This window comes from Ischnura elegans, chromosome 1 (assembly GCF_921293095.1).
Source record: "Ischnura elegans chromosome 1, ioIscEleg1.1, whole genome shotgun sequence".
NCBI lineage: Eukaryota > Metazoa > Arthropoda > Insecta > Odonata > Coenagrionidae > Ischnura > Ischnura elegans.
Window position 1 is genome coordinate 65,176,418 of NC_060246.1, and position 16,795 is coordinate 65,193,212.

The 16,795-nt window shown below is 37.2% G+C and overlaps 1 protein-coding gene across 1 annotated transcript in view; it reads left to right on the forward strand.

Moving 5' to 3' along the window:
- Positions 1-16,795, forward strand: part of LOC124162347 — a 494,698-nt gene that overhangs the window by 405,417 nt on the left and 72,486 nt on the right. The window contains exon 10 of the mRNA XM_046538856.1: positions 8,832-9,046. Coding sequence (XP_046394812.1) covers positions 8,832-9,046 — 215 coding nt within the window. The remainder of the gene's footprint in view (positions 1-8,831; positions 9,047-16,795) is intronic.

Consider the following 16,795-nt stretch of genomic DNA (forward strand, 5'->3'; position numbering starts at 1 on the left):
TTAAAAGTAAAGATATTTTCTGTACTTGATCATAGTGTAACAGCCGTAGCCGATCGGAATTATTAAAATATATAGTGGAAGTAACATAGTGTCTGTTAATGATAATATGGAGCCCTTCCACCACGTACAAGCTTAAAGTTTCGATTTAATTTTTGGAAAGTTACCTGCTGGAATGAGTCTCAGGTTATTCAACGACAGTATGAATTCCTTTATATAGTGCAAAGAAAAGTGTTTAGATCTATGAATTCAATTTATTGCACCTCACACCAACTTCTACCTTATATATTTTTTTTCCTTGACTTTACAACATTTCATGCTTTCTTCCAAAGTCCTATTATGTGGTCCAGCTTCTCTGGAAACCTTGATAGCCTATTTCTCTTGCAACTACGTGGTTTTTGCCAGCATCATCTTTGTTTGCGCCATTATGTTTTTGCTGCCTTTGTCTTCCAGTGCCGTAAGCTTTTTGTGATTCAAGAGGCCATTAGTGGAGACCGCCCAGCCATCAGTGAAATAGCTTAGCTTCTCTCGGTGTGAGCCAAGTTTTTCATTCGTTCAGTTCAGTCCTTTGTTATCAACTCACTAACTTGTCATATTTACACATTTGCGCATTCATAATTGAAGATTCTCGCTCTAATTACCCTTGCGTCTTCATTATGATGTCTGCGTTCGTATTATGATAGTTAGTGCTTCGCAGTTAGCTGGTTTTTTGGGACTAAACCATGAAATAGATGGAGGGAAAATGTGAATACAAATGGTATACTTACACAGTGAAAGTCCATTGTTTCTGTTAAAAATCTATACCTACAGATTGAAAATTAAAATTATATTTTCCTTTTTTTCCGACGCTTCATTCTACATTTTATATTCACCGTCCCTGGAGTTAAGATGCCAGTAATAGCCTTTGGCGAGAAAATTATATTGATGGCGTCCTCTTTGATCATGCAGGAATCACAAAAGATGCCGAGGAGATTGTCCATTGAAGCCAAAAAAAGAAATATCTGATGATCGATGAAAGGAAAAAGGCACTCGCTATGATCGCTCACAATTTTTGCGCTGTTGCTTTTATCTGTAGTCGGAGAGCTCCGCCTTAGTAGTCGCAGGATTCATCTGAAAGCGATGGAGTTCACCTCAATCAATCCCCACGTCAGGAGTCACGTTGAAGTTAATTTTCGCGTGTCATCGCCAGATAAATTCCCTCAGGGATTACTAGGCTAAGGTCTGATAATAGCCCGCAAAAAACTACTACTCGGGAAGCCATGAAATACGTCCCACGAAACCCCCCTTTCCAGCATGAAACTGCAACTGCAGTAACTACAGCTCCGGAAACTCTCGACGTATAATGTGTCGAGAGTGTTTTTGATGGCTCCATTCAGGAAATGTGGCTAGATGAATGGGTAAACGGCACGGCAACGCTTTATGTTCCCCGCCTTGAATACGTTCGTTCCAGATCGCAGTTTTTAAATGCTTAAATGCTCGAGTTTGAAGTCCTGGCTATTAAAATACTGTTCACTCTGGTGTGCAAATGTTGTCACTACTAGTTGCTAAGAATCAGTTAATACGAATGAAGTGATAAATTTAGTTCTTTTTTATGGCCTCAATTTGTATAGTAATTATTATAGTCTTGGAGTTTAGGTCAGGGAAGTGAAATGCAAATGTTTGCTCACGTTTCGTTATTTTCGTTATGTGCATCAGGGCTATGAATGATGCTTACAATAAATTAATACATGGAGAAATAAACGATTTTACAATGATTTTATTGACAATAATAAAATTGAAAGAATATTATTGTGCATAAATGAAAATGAGTAGACAAGAATTTTGTCGCAACTTATCTGCACTTTAATAAATATTGATAGCCATATTTTTCATTCTGATATCGATTGTAATTTCTGAAAAGGATTTGAAACATAATCTTAAATTTCTTTCAAATCAATTTCATGCATTTTCCTCTAAGTTTTGGTAGGGCTAATTTATGATTCCTAATTTTAAGATTTTGACCTTTCTTTCCTTTATTTTTCCACCGTCCTTTATTTTTCTAATTCGTTTTTATGTTGACGTAGCTATGAAATGAAATTTGAATTCGAAAGCACAAAATCAATTGAGAATAGGCTCAAGGATTTTCTTTCACACGACCCATAACTCATGTAATTCCGCTGAGCCTTCAAAATATTTTTTCTATAATTCCACTGGCAATACTTACCCGTATATTACGTGATTTTGGAGATATTTTGAGAGATATTTTTCAACCGTTTAAATGTGCATTTGAAAAATTGGTTATTTCCTTCCCTTGTCTCTACTATCGCTGGAAATATTATTTGCTACAGCTGTATCCTCTGAAGTTTTTCAGGGTTTAGATCACAAATAAATAAAAATGCTGTGATGCCTGTGAAATTATACAAATTAAATAGAGGACAGGTTTTGTATTTATTTCGGTGTTAAATATTCTTGTTCAACAATTTTTTATCCAAATGTCATCCCTATCGCTGGCTAGATTTAAATCTAGTCTCTGTATGCTCATTTTTTCTCGATCGTACCCTTAAGCTCATATTTGGCTTGAAATGAGAGAAATTTTAGATATTCAGTGAGATCTGCTACGGTTTGGTACTTGCGGATGGTGTTAAAAATGTATGCTGACTTGGTGTCTTTCCGCTTGGATTCAATCCTTAAGAATATTCCACTTTGATAAATATTGCAGGAGACCTCGGAAAATCTCGGTAAAACTTTAAAGTGCTCTTTATACTGGAGTCCTCTCAAAAACGCGAAAGCAATTCATTATGAAAAATCCATTACTTGAACTAATTTTAGCAATTCTCGCTCCGCCAGTTTTCTTTGCGGATTCTTGGCCAAATGCGACGATGGAATGAGTTTTTATTTCGTTGGTGGTGTTGTTTTTAATAATTCCGGTGAACGCAGACACTTCTCTTATCATGAAAATTAGGTATCTAAGAAACGCCTTTTCAATTCGGTTTAAATATTCATTCTAAAATCTTGTCTTTCTTTTAATGTAAAGAAGCGTCTTCACCTGCAACTTTATCTCTGAATTATTTATTTTTCAACCCTTTGTGGAAAGGTGAAATAACGTTAGGAAGTAAGATGACTTTTGTTTTCTTTATGATTCTTTATAAGATATATTTAACTTCTACAAGTAATTTTACGCAATCCAATGTTTTATTCCTAAAATATCAACAGCGCCCTACAATTTATAAATTTTATCTTGTTTATTTTCACATTTTGGTGATGACGTCCACCCGGTATATGTCTCGAAATCCTTCGACATTTTGTCTAAGGCCAGAAATGCGTATTGAAATATTGAAGCGAATTTGAATCAATATTTCCTCGTGACGTCGGCAGGACTAATGAATATAAGCCCTAGGTCACGAAGCAAAAAGAGAAGTACTGCAAGTCTGTGTTTATTTGTTCGGAGGAAAGTTTGGGTTCATGAAGTCAGTAAGGTTAGAGCAAGGATTAAATATCATTGACGCTACAGAAATGTGACTAATTTATTCTTAATGACGTCAATAAAAACTTATATTTTACATTTTGAAATGTTTTTTAATTGGAATTCGACAAGTGGATGATGGCATATGATAAATAAAGGTTAAATCCACGCTTTATAATTTTTTTAAGCAGATTTTTTTAAAATGCTCCATGGACGCAATCATTTGAAAAATAAGTATGTTAGGGATGAGTCGAAATCGGAATCGATCATCTATAATCGATCCTGGTTCCAAGAGGATAAATATATTGGAAACGGCACTTAAGTATAAAGTCCGCCACATATCTGTACTATTGTTCACTGTACATTAGTAACTTAACGATTTGTATCTTAAGCATTTATAATCTTTATTTGTTCTTTAAAGCAGAGGATATATTATTGTACTTAATACTTGACCGCAGTTATTAATAAGTATACTTAGTTATTCACAATACCACTTCATCGTCTTTGTAATTTTAATCACAGCAATGCTACTGACCAAGTAATATCCCACCTGTTAGTATGAATAAGAATTGATTTAATCGGAACTGATATTCGAAAATGGATTGGGAAGAACCCGAATTGGAACTGGGATCGACACAAAATGGAATCGAATCATCCCTAAAATATTTAATCTTTTTAAAATATTTCCGTTTATATCTTCGAGAGAATAACCATTTTAAACTCAAGGGACTAAGTACGACAGCGTTCCAAACATGTTTCTTAAGTGTCATGTTTCTAGTTATTACATTTAATTTTTATTCTAATCGATTATCGAAAGAAAATCTAATTCTCATTCAGACGAATCAAAGCACATCCCGAGATAAAAGATCACTTTTTACACCGGGATCACTTTTGACGATGCTGCAAGAATTGAAAAATAATAATATCTCATCGCTTCAAAACAATAAATATTATCTCACTTAATCTGAAAGTTAAATCATACCAGTCAAGGTTCGTTAAAATCATATTGTAAATAGAATTGAAAGTTTATGACGGAAACTATAGGTCCTTATGCAATGGTGTGGAGTAGTTATCACGTACACAGGCTTTTATTTTAAGCCTACGGTATTTCTTTCCAATAGAAGAGCCGGAACGCCGAGCAGGAGAAAAATTGTAAATGCGCAAATATTTTTTAAACTGCCATAGGAAGGGGTCTCTGAGAGGATCGCTATGTAAGAGTTTAAAGAAAAGGTTAGTGATGTTTTGATCGGTAGTGTAGCTGGGTGCGGAAACGTGGACGGAGGAAGGAAGGAGGACGAGAGAAGACTGGAGGCACTCGAGATGTGGATGTGGCGAAAAATGGAGAAGGTGAAATGGACTGAGAGGAGGAGAATCGACGAATTGCTGGACAAGGTGGGTGAGGAGAGGCAACTTTTAGGTGGGATACGGAGGAGATAGAAGGTATGGATGGAGGGAGTACTTAGCGGGGAGGGGATGTTTAAAACGGTGTTAGAGGGTAGAATGTTAGGTAAACGAGAGAGGGAAAGGAATATAATAGGATTTTTAGATATATTGAAATAGGCCTTACGCTGAATTGAAGAGGGCAGTGCAGGAAGGAAAGGGAGGCTCCTAGATTGCCTCTTTATACTCTATGGAAACCTACCTTAATCGGTAAAATACTATAATAATATGTATAAACCCTTAAACAAGATGAAGAACTTGAGTCGCCTGTCTTCCATCATTTCCGGAGAAGTAACTAAGGACGGCTGTGTATGGAAGTGCCGTCCGTCTGAAGTGCACAGAGATCTAGAAGTTCGATTCGATCGTGATATCGTTGAAGTTCAACGAATTGAAATATGAAGTAGATGCCCGTTTCCACAATTATTTTAACATTTCGGCTCTTCGAGCCATTCTTTTCCAGATATAATATGGCTCTGTGAGCCGAAACGCGTCGTACGCATTAAAATATTTGTGAAAATGTGCAGCATCTATTTCATTTCCATTTATGAGTGAAATCTAAATATTACTTTAGGTATAGAGAGTCAAATGTGTCTAAATCATTATATAAAAATTTGTGCCTATTTAGATGATAATTTTAGGAAATTTAATTGACAATCATTAATTCATTCTAATGTAAAAAATAATAGGAAAGGCAACTTTTTTAAGCATTCAGTGTCTGATGAAAAGTATTGCATTAAAAATAACTCATAAACCAGGACTCGGCGACAATTTGGTGATGAAATAGAAGGAATTACATGATACAAGCCAAAGTGCGAAAAAAAATAGAAATTCGCATAAAACACCCAATTATTTCCGCAAAACTATCTCGGGTTATTGAGTTTGAGATTCATAAAGACCCATTCAGAGATTTTCATCAAATCCTGAAACCCAAAAGGATAAAAGTTTGTCGAATTGAGGTGAAATGACCCCTATCTGTGACGCCTTCCTCACACTGCATTATAAAATTGAAATAAAAACTCTTGACAGTAGATGCAGAGTGGCGAAGGTAGAAAGAATGGCAGTGTGTGTTAAAAAATCCCTGTCAAGTACAACTTCTCTTGCAACAAAAGGTGTGTGAGCAGCATGCACTAATTAAACTAGGAGAGATGATGACGCTGCTTTCGAGTCGATCGTTCTCGAAGAATTTGTACCTGCGCACATCGTACGCAGCATTGAAATTCAAAAGGAACACGTGGAAAATTTTTAAGCACCCGACGTAAAAAGAGATCTCAGGTTTTCTTTTAATGGGAAAAATTTCCGGTTCCGATTTCTGCTGTCTTCAGAAGATCGAGGAATCGTATTCCCTCACGCCAAAGAGATCACCGCAGTGCGTACACTGGAGCGTGGATTTCACAATGCCCGCTTTTCTTCCGAGCCCCCCACTCCCCATTCCTGCTCTCCGGAGAGGAACCTGAAGCTTAAAGCTCGAGAAGGAAATAAACAATGGGAACTTGGTTTCCTCAGGCAACAAAGGGACATCCTGTCTCGACCCCAGGGCTCTCTCTACACGTAGATTTCTATGGATCGTACCCCTGCAAATTTCCATCCCCTGTCCCTATGACTTCTGACCCCGAACTTTTGGATCGCTGTGTACTTCAAAAGGTCGGCATTTCTATGCCCAGTCGTGCTTACTTACTTCTCCGGAATTGATGGAAGACAGGTGACTCGAGTTCCTCATCTTGTTTTCGGGTTTGTATAGAAACTTTGGCTTTGGGTAATAACTTTCTCTTCAGCGTGCCGCCATTAAAGTGTAAGGGTATGCAGCTTTCCCAGCGTGTGTACACCATTTTGTCGCTTGTCACTTCGCTACCTTGGTTTGACAAGGTTCTAACTGACCATCTGCTGGTTTTGAGAAAAACGTTGTCAAAGTTTTAAACTGCTCTATTTCTATTGTTAATAGGAATTTATTTTTGATTTTTGGCACATACACTAGTGATCCACTAGATACGCTAGTAATTATTACTTTAAGAAAATATGTTATTTATATTATTTTTTTACATGTTTATATGAGCAATAAAATAAAATGCAGTTAGAACCTTGTCACACCAAATATTAGTTTTTTCTCCTTGCAGTTGGAACTTTGTCACTGTTCTAAATCTGTTATTATTTAACATAGAGGAATAAAAACCGATGCAACACATAGAGAAACATAAACTTAGTTATCTTGAGTGAAAACACCAAATTTTGCAAAAATGTCAGTTAGAACCTTGTCAAACCAAGGTAGCGACTTGTTTAAGGGAATTTCTTACTTTTTCGTTCGTTAAGTTCAGACGGTTCTGATCCTTACCGTACGTTATTTAATCCTCGTGCCTTCAATTTATGTACAATTAGCATCTGTTTCCACCCACTCTTGTGCATACCTCTGTCCGTTTCACTTTCCATGATGAGCATCAATGAGAATGAGCGTTAATGATGCATTTGCTTACGAATAAAAAAATGCTGCTCGAATAAAATCTCCTCACAGCTATGGAATTCTTCCCTCATTCATAAATCAATTTTTTTTGGAATCCTGCGTTTGCCATTCTAGATAATTTTTTAATTCTATTTTAATATTCGACGGGAATTTAGACTATTTCTCCATTTTACCGAGCCAACTTTTTTCTCATCTATTTCGTTTGTTACCTTAGCATATCCTAGTACCCTCGGTATCTGTGCCATTCGAATTGATGTATTTCTATTTCAATTCATGCCTGCTCGTTGTCCATTTCAAGGTGATTATTATGATGAATGAGCATCAATCATTTACATACTTTTAAATGAAAAAAAAATTCATCTTTAAAGCTTGATATGCCCCGATTTGATTGGCTCAAATTTTTTTACACGGATTTTCAGTAATCTTGCGTGCAAACCTTTGAAGATTTTTCTTCAAAACGTTTTCAAAGGTTTCTTCTTCAAATTGTTCATCTAATACTTCTTGAGAAGAAAACTTACACGCTACGGCCACCCCATTATTCACGGAATTCAGACAGTTTCGTCATTTATCCATTTCCCATTTATTCCCTCTGTCGCCTTACCGAATTCTCTTGCCCTCATTTTCTGTACAATCGGATTTGTTTTCTTCTCTTTCTGCTCGTTTTCTTCTTCAAAGTGCATATTATTTGGAATTGGCATCTATGAGCTCATCAATTAAAAAAACGACCAAAATGAAATATGCTGTGCCCCTGATAGTAATGATGTTCTTCGGAATTCATTTAGTAAAAGCTTTTGCAATCCTGCCCAGCTCACTTTAGGACATTCAGAGAAGCTTCGACCTGGGAATTTTGCGACAAAATGCACCTCCCCCCCTTGTCTGAGACATCAACAAGGTGCTTTTGGCCTATGAAATTCCCAAATTGACCGTGTTTCGTTGATTTTAACTTGTTGCTTTATTAGAAAAAAGTATGAATTTTATTGCCATCCTGCAGTCATAGGGTAATGCTATCATTCCATCTATTAGAGGTCAACTATCCTAAGAATGGTATGGTTTTCCCATACAATTTCTGATAATTTTAAATTATATTTCCATGTTTGACCTGCGTTGCACCCTTTATCATTCTTCCTATTTTTATTTTATAAAGCCTTCCTTTTAGGTCCTTCCATTCCAGTTGTTTAAGGACGATTCTCTTCTTCAGTGCATTATCACGGTATTCGGGGTGAAGCCGAGTCGAGTCGTCGCTGTTCTCAGGCCTGTCCGACGTTTTGGAAGCGATGTGCCCAGAAGATGGTGTGCTGCTTCCGAAACGACGGCCAGGCAGTTGCAATTATTGTTATTATTTATTAGAAGTTCAACGATTACTTTTAACCGCGTGAGCCTGCCTTTTATATTTTTCTTCTTCGTTTCAATAATTGCAATTCTAAAACACCGCACCGGGTACCATTCACTATGCTTCGTTCATGTATGCTCCCTTGTCACCTTTCTCAACTCTCTCCGCAGGATATCGGTGATCTTCCGGGTCAGATCCGCCAAAGCGGTGAAGATCACGGACGCGGACTTGCTCAAGCGGCTGGGCGGCGCCGTGGCCGTCGTCGGCGTCTTCCTCGGCATCCGGACGCTCGTCGCGCCGCCCGAGGTGATTGTGGGCAAGACGGCGGACGATCTCAAGGCATATCTCTGCTCCACTGATTGGTGGGACCACTCCTTCACCAGCTGTGAGTATCGCTAGTGGCAGTGTTTGGGGCCTAAGGATAAATTGCATGGAAAGAGGATCGCAGAAAAGTATAGCGCATAAACACACAAATTAGTGAAAGTTAACTTTCAGTGATCAAGTCTTGGATATTATAGGTCATTTCACCTGTACTCTTATGTTAAAATTATGATTTTTCAATCTACCCACTCCGAGTCCTTTCAAATTTTACTATTTTATAGCAATGTAAGGAGGGTTAATACTAAATTATAGGGTTTTAAAGTAATTAAGGAGAAAGTTAAAGGATGGTTAAATCGGAAGGGAAAGGAAAGTTAAATAAGGAAAAAGTCAAATTGGGAAAATTTTGAAAAAATTATAACTTTTTGAGTAGTGTGTCGGAAATTTTTCCCGACTGGTTCACTTTCTTACAATATCTTAATTTAGTTTCCATCCACGTATTACTTATACCTTCTAAATTCACCAGATAAACATTTTATCGGTTGATAAAGAATTATAACCATCGTTTCCGCTGAATAATTGCGACTTCACACTGCGGACAGCATTGTGACTAAGCGAACAGTTTAATTTCCTTTGATTTCGTGTATTGATGGTTTAATTTCTGTTGATTAGGTAACTTTTTTACTTTACGGATACAATCAGCATATTTCCGGGTTGTATTTGCGAACACTGTTTAGAAAACAGTATTTCCGCCAGAAGTCGTTCTTGAAAACCTTTGTGTCAAGAATGAAGAGACTATACAGCTCGGAATAAGCGAATTATATCGATTCGAAATACAATAAACTTTTTCACTCATACATTCTTATTTGTTCGTATTTTTTAAGTCCTTAAATATCTTTGTTGATTTGTATTCATCCCATAACTTTTGTTGGAATATAAGCTTCTGCTCCAGTTTCATTCCTCAGATTTTGGAATATTTTCCCATTTCATGGAATTCTTTTTTCAGTTTACTTTTCCTTCTCAGAAAAGACAATTGGTTTCCTTGCTCATTGTGTATCCTCTTATTTTTGAGTTTAACGATTTTATGCATAAATATTCGGCGGAAAATCTTTCCTTACTCAGCTCTCTGTGTATCATTATGATCGTTTCTTCCCTTGTGAATGTTTCTGTGATACTGGAATTTTACCTTTTGATTCTTTGGATAAGGCCTTGCTCTGTTTCTCTTATTTTTTAATCGTGCCATAAATAACATATTTATTTGGCTTTAATTTTTAGCGTAATAGCTCTTTTGGGGTTGATTTCCTTCATTAGGTTCCTTTTTCTCCTCATAAAAATGGAATAAACCATTTTTGTGATCCCCTATCATTGGTATTCTCAATTTTTATAGTATAGTTATGTCATGGTAGCTGACCATATTATTGGAATACCTAGGCGAGTGTTTCAGTACTCTTTGTGATTGGAAAACTAATGAAGGTTATTTGCGTATTTGATCTTCGTATCAACGAGAAGCTCGGGAATTTGATTATTTCATCGTTTGATTCTGTGGGTGAGCAGTTTTCCTGCAGCAGATAGATTAACTTTCTACTTTTTATGCATGCATGGTAGGAATGCATGGTAGGAATAGGTTATAATTTCTGAAAAATGGGTGTGGTTAAATTTATAACACAATACTTCCCCATCATTGATAAAATCTTCCAATTCTTTCTCTCATAGGTTATTGGTCTCTAGGCGACTTATATATCGCTCATTTATAGTCGAATATTTGCTTATTATATCAGCGTCCTTTCAAACAATACAAGCCGCAGTAATTCACATGCTAATTAATGCAGGTCGTTCAATACTTCTCCGTTTTTAACAATCAATAAATGTGAATGTGACCGTGCTGTTTTGAGAAACTCCCCATTTTTTCATGTGGCAGCACAAGATGGAACAGTATTTGATAGTGATAAATAAACGGTGTTCTTATTATAATATCTCTTTAAAAATTATAATATCTCTTTAATTGATACGAAAAGATTAGTGAAATGAAATTTACTAATATCATGAAGGAAAGTATGTTTCGCGGAATTCTTTGAGTATCGTGACTGTATATTTGGGAAAAAATTGATATGATTTCATCAAATCACCTTCGTCTCGTAGAATGTTTATTTACCTTTCGGATATTTGGATTGTAAGGGTCAGAAATTTATCTCCAGTTGATGACGGACCCTATGATTGAAGTAAACACGTCGGTTTCGCAAAGAAAATAAGCGGAAAGTATACATGCAAGCATAAAGGACAAGGAAGAGCGCTAGGGGCTAGTGGGGGCTGTCACAACAGCTGAAGTCCCATCAAGTTTATTTGGCCGGGGAATTTGAACTCTCCCCTATGTCATCAACCCCACCTCCTCCACACATCAATTCAGGATCTTGTAAACTACTACACATTGTATATTAAAGATAAAAAGTGATTGTACTAATAAGAACATGAGCATAACAACTTGAATTCCTTTAAAGCTGTTAATTATATTTACAAATAATATTAAATATTAGGATATAATAGTGAAATTTGATAGTACTATGACAGCTAGAAATTCTCTGGGATACGAAATATAGGGTCGTGGAAGACCGCGGACGGGATACCAATGTTTTGCTTAGTTGTTCTAGCTTATTTGCTTCCTATATTATCGTTCTAGAAAACTTTGTACCTATGAAATATTTCTATTCTATTTAACTTGGTTGATAACTATCGAAAAATTCCTGAGTTAGTGTCACTGGCAGTGCATTACAAAGCAAACTTATTTCAGAGAAAAGTTCCAAATTATACCACGTAATGTGTATTCTATGATTTTAAACTTCTCTAACTGAGAGAATATTCATAATTCCATAAGCACGCAGTTTCAGCAAGCTATTTTTCGGGTCTGTAAGGAATGACCTCTTCTCAATAATCAAAATATTCAAATGAAAATGCGAAGCGTGACAGAGAAGTGCAGCACTTAAAGCGGCAATTTATCTCCCAACCGGTTAAAAGCTGTTCTCGGCGCACCAAAGGTAACATTTTGTAAGTTACTCAGGGAATTGGGGCGGTCGCGGCACTAGTCCCTTGAAGTGTATTCGATTTGGAAATTCGACTACTCGATTCAACTCGCTGCGGTTACCTCTCTCCGCGTGATGTCGTCGAATCCGTGCCGACACGTGACTCGTCCCGACATGCCCTTTTGAACTCGGCCCCATACAGTAGGAGAAGGCACTATGAGCCCCTCGCCCTCTCCCCACCATCTTGGTCGGTTCCCTTTTGATGCCTCGCCCTCTGTATATACCTCTCACAAGGGGGAGTGTCACAAAACTGGGTCTCAGATTTCAATTAAACTTTGTTGTGTTTTAGTCCATCGGAAGCAGACCACGAATCACCATATGGTGTTATGTAAACAATAGTTTAAACAAAAAACGCAGTTAAACATTTACATATTCTATATATTCCCTTAGAAATAAGCTATTATCAGTAGTTTATAAGTTATTTACTAGGCGGTAACCCGGTGGTTACGGTAATTGACTCCTATCCGGAGGTCCTAAGTTCGATTTTTGGATGCGGCACTTCTTTTTTTAATAATTAGTTTCTACCTTTCATTTCACAAAAGCCTGCTGTTCGTCATTATTTCCATTATTTTCAATGAAAATTTTACTTTTCTGCGTGGAAATCTTTTTCTACAATGCGGAACCGTCAGTTATTTTTCCCATTTTTTTCACACGGGAGCCTAGTTTCAATTGCGTTATTTTCGAGTGGCTACACGAAGCATTTTTACGTTGCACATGTACTTGGTTTCCTTTTATGTTGCAATGTGGACTCATTTCTTACACTGCTAGCCTAATTTTTTATAATTGCATTACTTTATTAGTTGAAATTTCAGCACTACACAGATTTGGAAAGGAAAATGATGGCCGCAAAACAATATTTTTTACGTATAAGAATTGCTAATTCTCTTTCGGGGAGAGGGAAAAGCGTAATTTACCAACAAGATGAGGGGAGCCTCAAGTTACTGATGGTTGGTTAACATTTGAGCGACCCCTCGCTGAAAAAATGGATGGCCGCACGGAACTCCGGAAGAAGGAAACATTTCCCTCCCCGGCTGGTCTTCTTCGGATTTCAACGGTTCTTTTCCAAAAATATTTATGTGCCTTTTGACGCTTTCATCCGTACTTTATCGCAGGGGATAAGGCACGAAAGTGTTAGTTGATGTCTTTTGAATCGTGCGTATGTTTTGAGGTTTTTATCTTCCAGTGTGGGTAGTTATTCATTAATAGGAGTCGTGCAACCGTAAGTAATGGAATATTTATGCTTTTTCGAGCAATTACATTTCGGTTACAGTGAAATAATTAAAATTTAGACTATACAAAAATATGTATTGTGTAAACGCTTCGTTTTTTGTTTTAACTATTGGTTATATAACCCTATTTGGGAGGTGATTCACGGACAGGTCCCGTTGGGCTACAACACTACAAAGTTTGATTTAAATCTGAGAGCCACTTTTGTGACACTCCACCAACTACCAAAGAGAGTGAAAGATATGGACGATTTGATCCATGATGGGGCAAGTATTATATTCAGGAATTCTTCTCGGCTTCTACACCAGGTTAATTCAGTCGTATTAAATCCAAATATTAAAGCTTAAAATTATTAAGTATTTTATAATATACAAAGTACATATACATAATTCGAATTCAGATATCAATCAGAAATTTTAATACATTCTTACCATAAATTCAAAACAAACAATCAAATCTCCTCATGACAATATAGCGAGGAAACTTCACATACACTAGGAGAGAGCACTATGATCACCTCCCCTCCATCTGCTACGGTTCCCTTTGATGCTTTTCCCTCTGTATAGACCGCCTTTTCGTTTTCCATCGCCTCCCATTGCCTACCTGCTCGCCCCAGTCCCACGTCTCCTTCCCTCTCCCTATCGTCCCGGATTTCCGAATGCTTGGTCCCTTTTCCTTTCCTCCGGCCCAAATACGCCGCCCCTTATTGAATTCCCGGAATTTTGCACCTGTAGGCTTGCTGATCCTCGAACGGTTTAAATTAGATTTTAAGCGTGCCTCAAGGGACAATAAAGTCGTTCACCCCATTCGTGGTAGAAGGAGGGCTATTCTTTTTTTTTTTAATCGGGGGTTTTAGATACCCTTTGACTCCATTGGTCGAGGAGATCAAGTACATTTAACAGGATTTAATGCTTATACCCCTGAACCCCTATTGAAGCGCTTTATAAATTGAGTTCAATTTTCAGCACGTTTAGTGGTTCCCTTGAGTGAGTGCTGAGTTTTCTCGATGTTGCGTGAATAGTTAGTTTTTGAAAGGTGTAATGTCTAGAAATCATTTGTATTATGATACTCGCACGTCTCAAATACGTGCCTGAATGTTACCAGAGTATCGTTTTGAAAATCAGTAACTGAAGGTATAGAAGAAGAGGCCATGGAATTTGGTGGTGAATAGGAAAAACTGCATCGTTGAAATACGTTTTAGAGCACTAATGTATTGAGGTGGTTTCACTAGGCACTTATTTATAAAGTGATATTTCTTCGTATAGTATCTTTAAGTAAAATGATCTAAAAACCTTGATCCATCCCATTTGCCCCTTGAAAATTACATTCATTTTTATTTGGAATAAAAAAGAAGCTATTTGTTATTATGCGTTATTGTCGGAAGAAAGCATACCTGAAGTCAGAGTAGGCAGTTTTGGCGGATCACTAGTTTCATTTTGTACCAGCTTAGGCTCAGGTGTTGTAGCTAATTTGAGTACATGCTACTTATATTAGATTGTGAATATTCAATTTTTTGTGAAAAAAGTATATATTATCTTCACTTGAAGTGCATTTAATGCATTTTGTCGGTTTCACAAGCAAAAATTTTCAGGATTAATTTCGCTCGCAGCATTTCATGAACAGTTTCGTCTTGTCTTTTAGGAGTAACTCCATTACGAGTACGTATCTTTAAGAAAAATATGCTATAAATATGATAGTATAGCATATCTGTAGAGATATATGTTGTTTACTTCCCTATTAATAGGTTTTCTCGACGTGAAAGAGGTGACTTTTCGAAAAATGTTTTTGTTTGAAAGCCGAAAGCATAAATAAAAACGATTTTTAATGCAGAAATATTTCATATTTTAATTGATTTCACCAAGAAAAATTCCCATGGACTAAAAAGCCGAAATGCGGGCACTATGCAGGAAATAAAAAGTGCTATTGTTCGCATATTGTTAATTGTTTCTCATGGATATTCATATCGATTTCACAGCCATCCACGCAGCAGGGGTATAGTATTACACATTCCTTTGTTCTATAATGAAAATAGACGATTCATTAGTTTCATTTCCTCACTGTATTTCGTGTGTACCGTTTGAAACTGTAAGTGTGAGTGTGTATAGGTGTGTAAGTGTGAGTGTGTATAGGTGAGTAAGGTGAGTAATGTATAGGCTGAGAAGAAGTATTTCATCCATTATTTAGTATTATTCGGAGGCCCTTGTCTTGCCCAGAATATACCATTAGGAGAGGAAATACTAGGTGATTTTAATATGTAATTAGTGTTGGTAAATGAGATAAATCAGTGTAAGGGGTTCAAACAACTTCAATTTAAAAGTAAACCAGGATAATATTTCTGGATATGATCAAAGTTTTACGGAAAATATATTTCAGGGAAGAATTGTTTTCTTTGTTATCCCCCAGGGCTAATAGGTATTATCAGATATGCATTTAATTTATTGCTTATGAAACCAAAAACTGGGATTTTAAAACATGTAATTTTGCTTGTGTGTGATTTTTGAGATACTATTCCAATGTTGTTCCCCATATTTTTAACTAGCTATGCATATTTGTTATGGCTAAAAGCTTTTAAACTCCATGCTTTCAAGCCATCCAATTTAGCAGAGATTTTACCGGAATTCCAGAGAACTGGCAGACGAAAATTGCCCTCAAATTGGGTTCCTCGTGATTAACAGCCTTTGGCATTTAAAATAAATGTGAGGCCAATCAGGGTCAAAATTATAGGTCAATCTACTCTCCATTAGTTTGTTAAGCTTCAATAGAACTCCAAACTCCTTTTATACTCGGCACGGAACATTTTCAAAGAGATCCTACGCCCAGGATTTTTCTAGCCAGCACAAATTAAACGCAGAATGGTCCTATTGTGCTCCAAATGAAGTCGAAAGGGCTGTTTTCTTTAAAGTTTCACCTTTTAATCCCCATTCTCATCTGTGACTTCCTCCCTCATGACTTTTCAGCCCCTTTTCGTCCCATCGACTCTCCACGTCCCTCGCATGGATTCCCCGTCATTTTTAACGCCCCACCGAGCTGGAGTTCGCTCGACCGTAAAAACATTCCAACACTTGTGTTTAATGACCGCGGCCCTCGCTGGAGTGAAATTATGAGTGTCGTAAACACGAGGGAAGTGGGTGGCGACGATGCGAAAGCCACTTGCTGATTTCAGGGGTTTCGGAGCTCGCTGCGCATTTGTTTTTTTTCTTCCCGCCAGATTCTCCCGCCAAGCCCCCTCCACTCATCTCGTTTCAATTTCTCCATATCTGTATCAACTCTTTCCCCCTCATACCTCGCAACTGATTCCACGTCATATTCTCCCCGCTCTACCGAAGTCGCATAGCATTCATTTTCCATCCCCCACCTTCATGCCGATAAAGAAAAACCAGCACCAACCTTCTTTTTTTCAAACGGTTCGCTTTTTTTAATATCGCTCGCCTAGTATTTCGATTGTCTCCCCGTAATTCCGACGTTGCACTTTTAAGTGCGTATATTCTATCTGCCGTAAATTTTTTTTTTCGCTG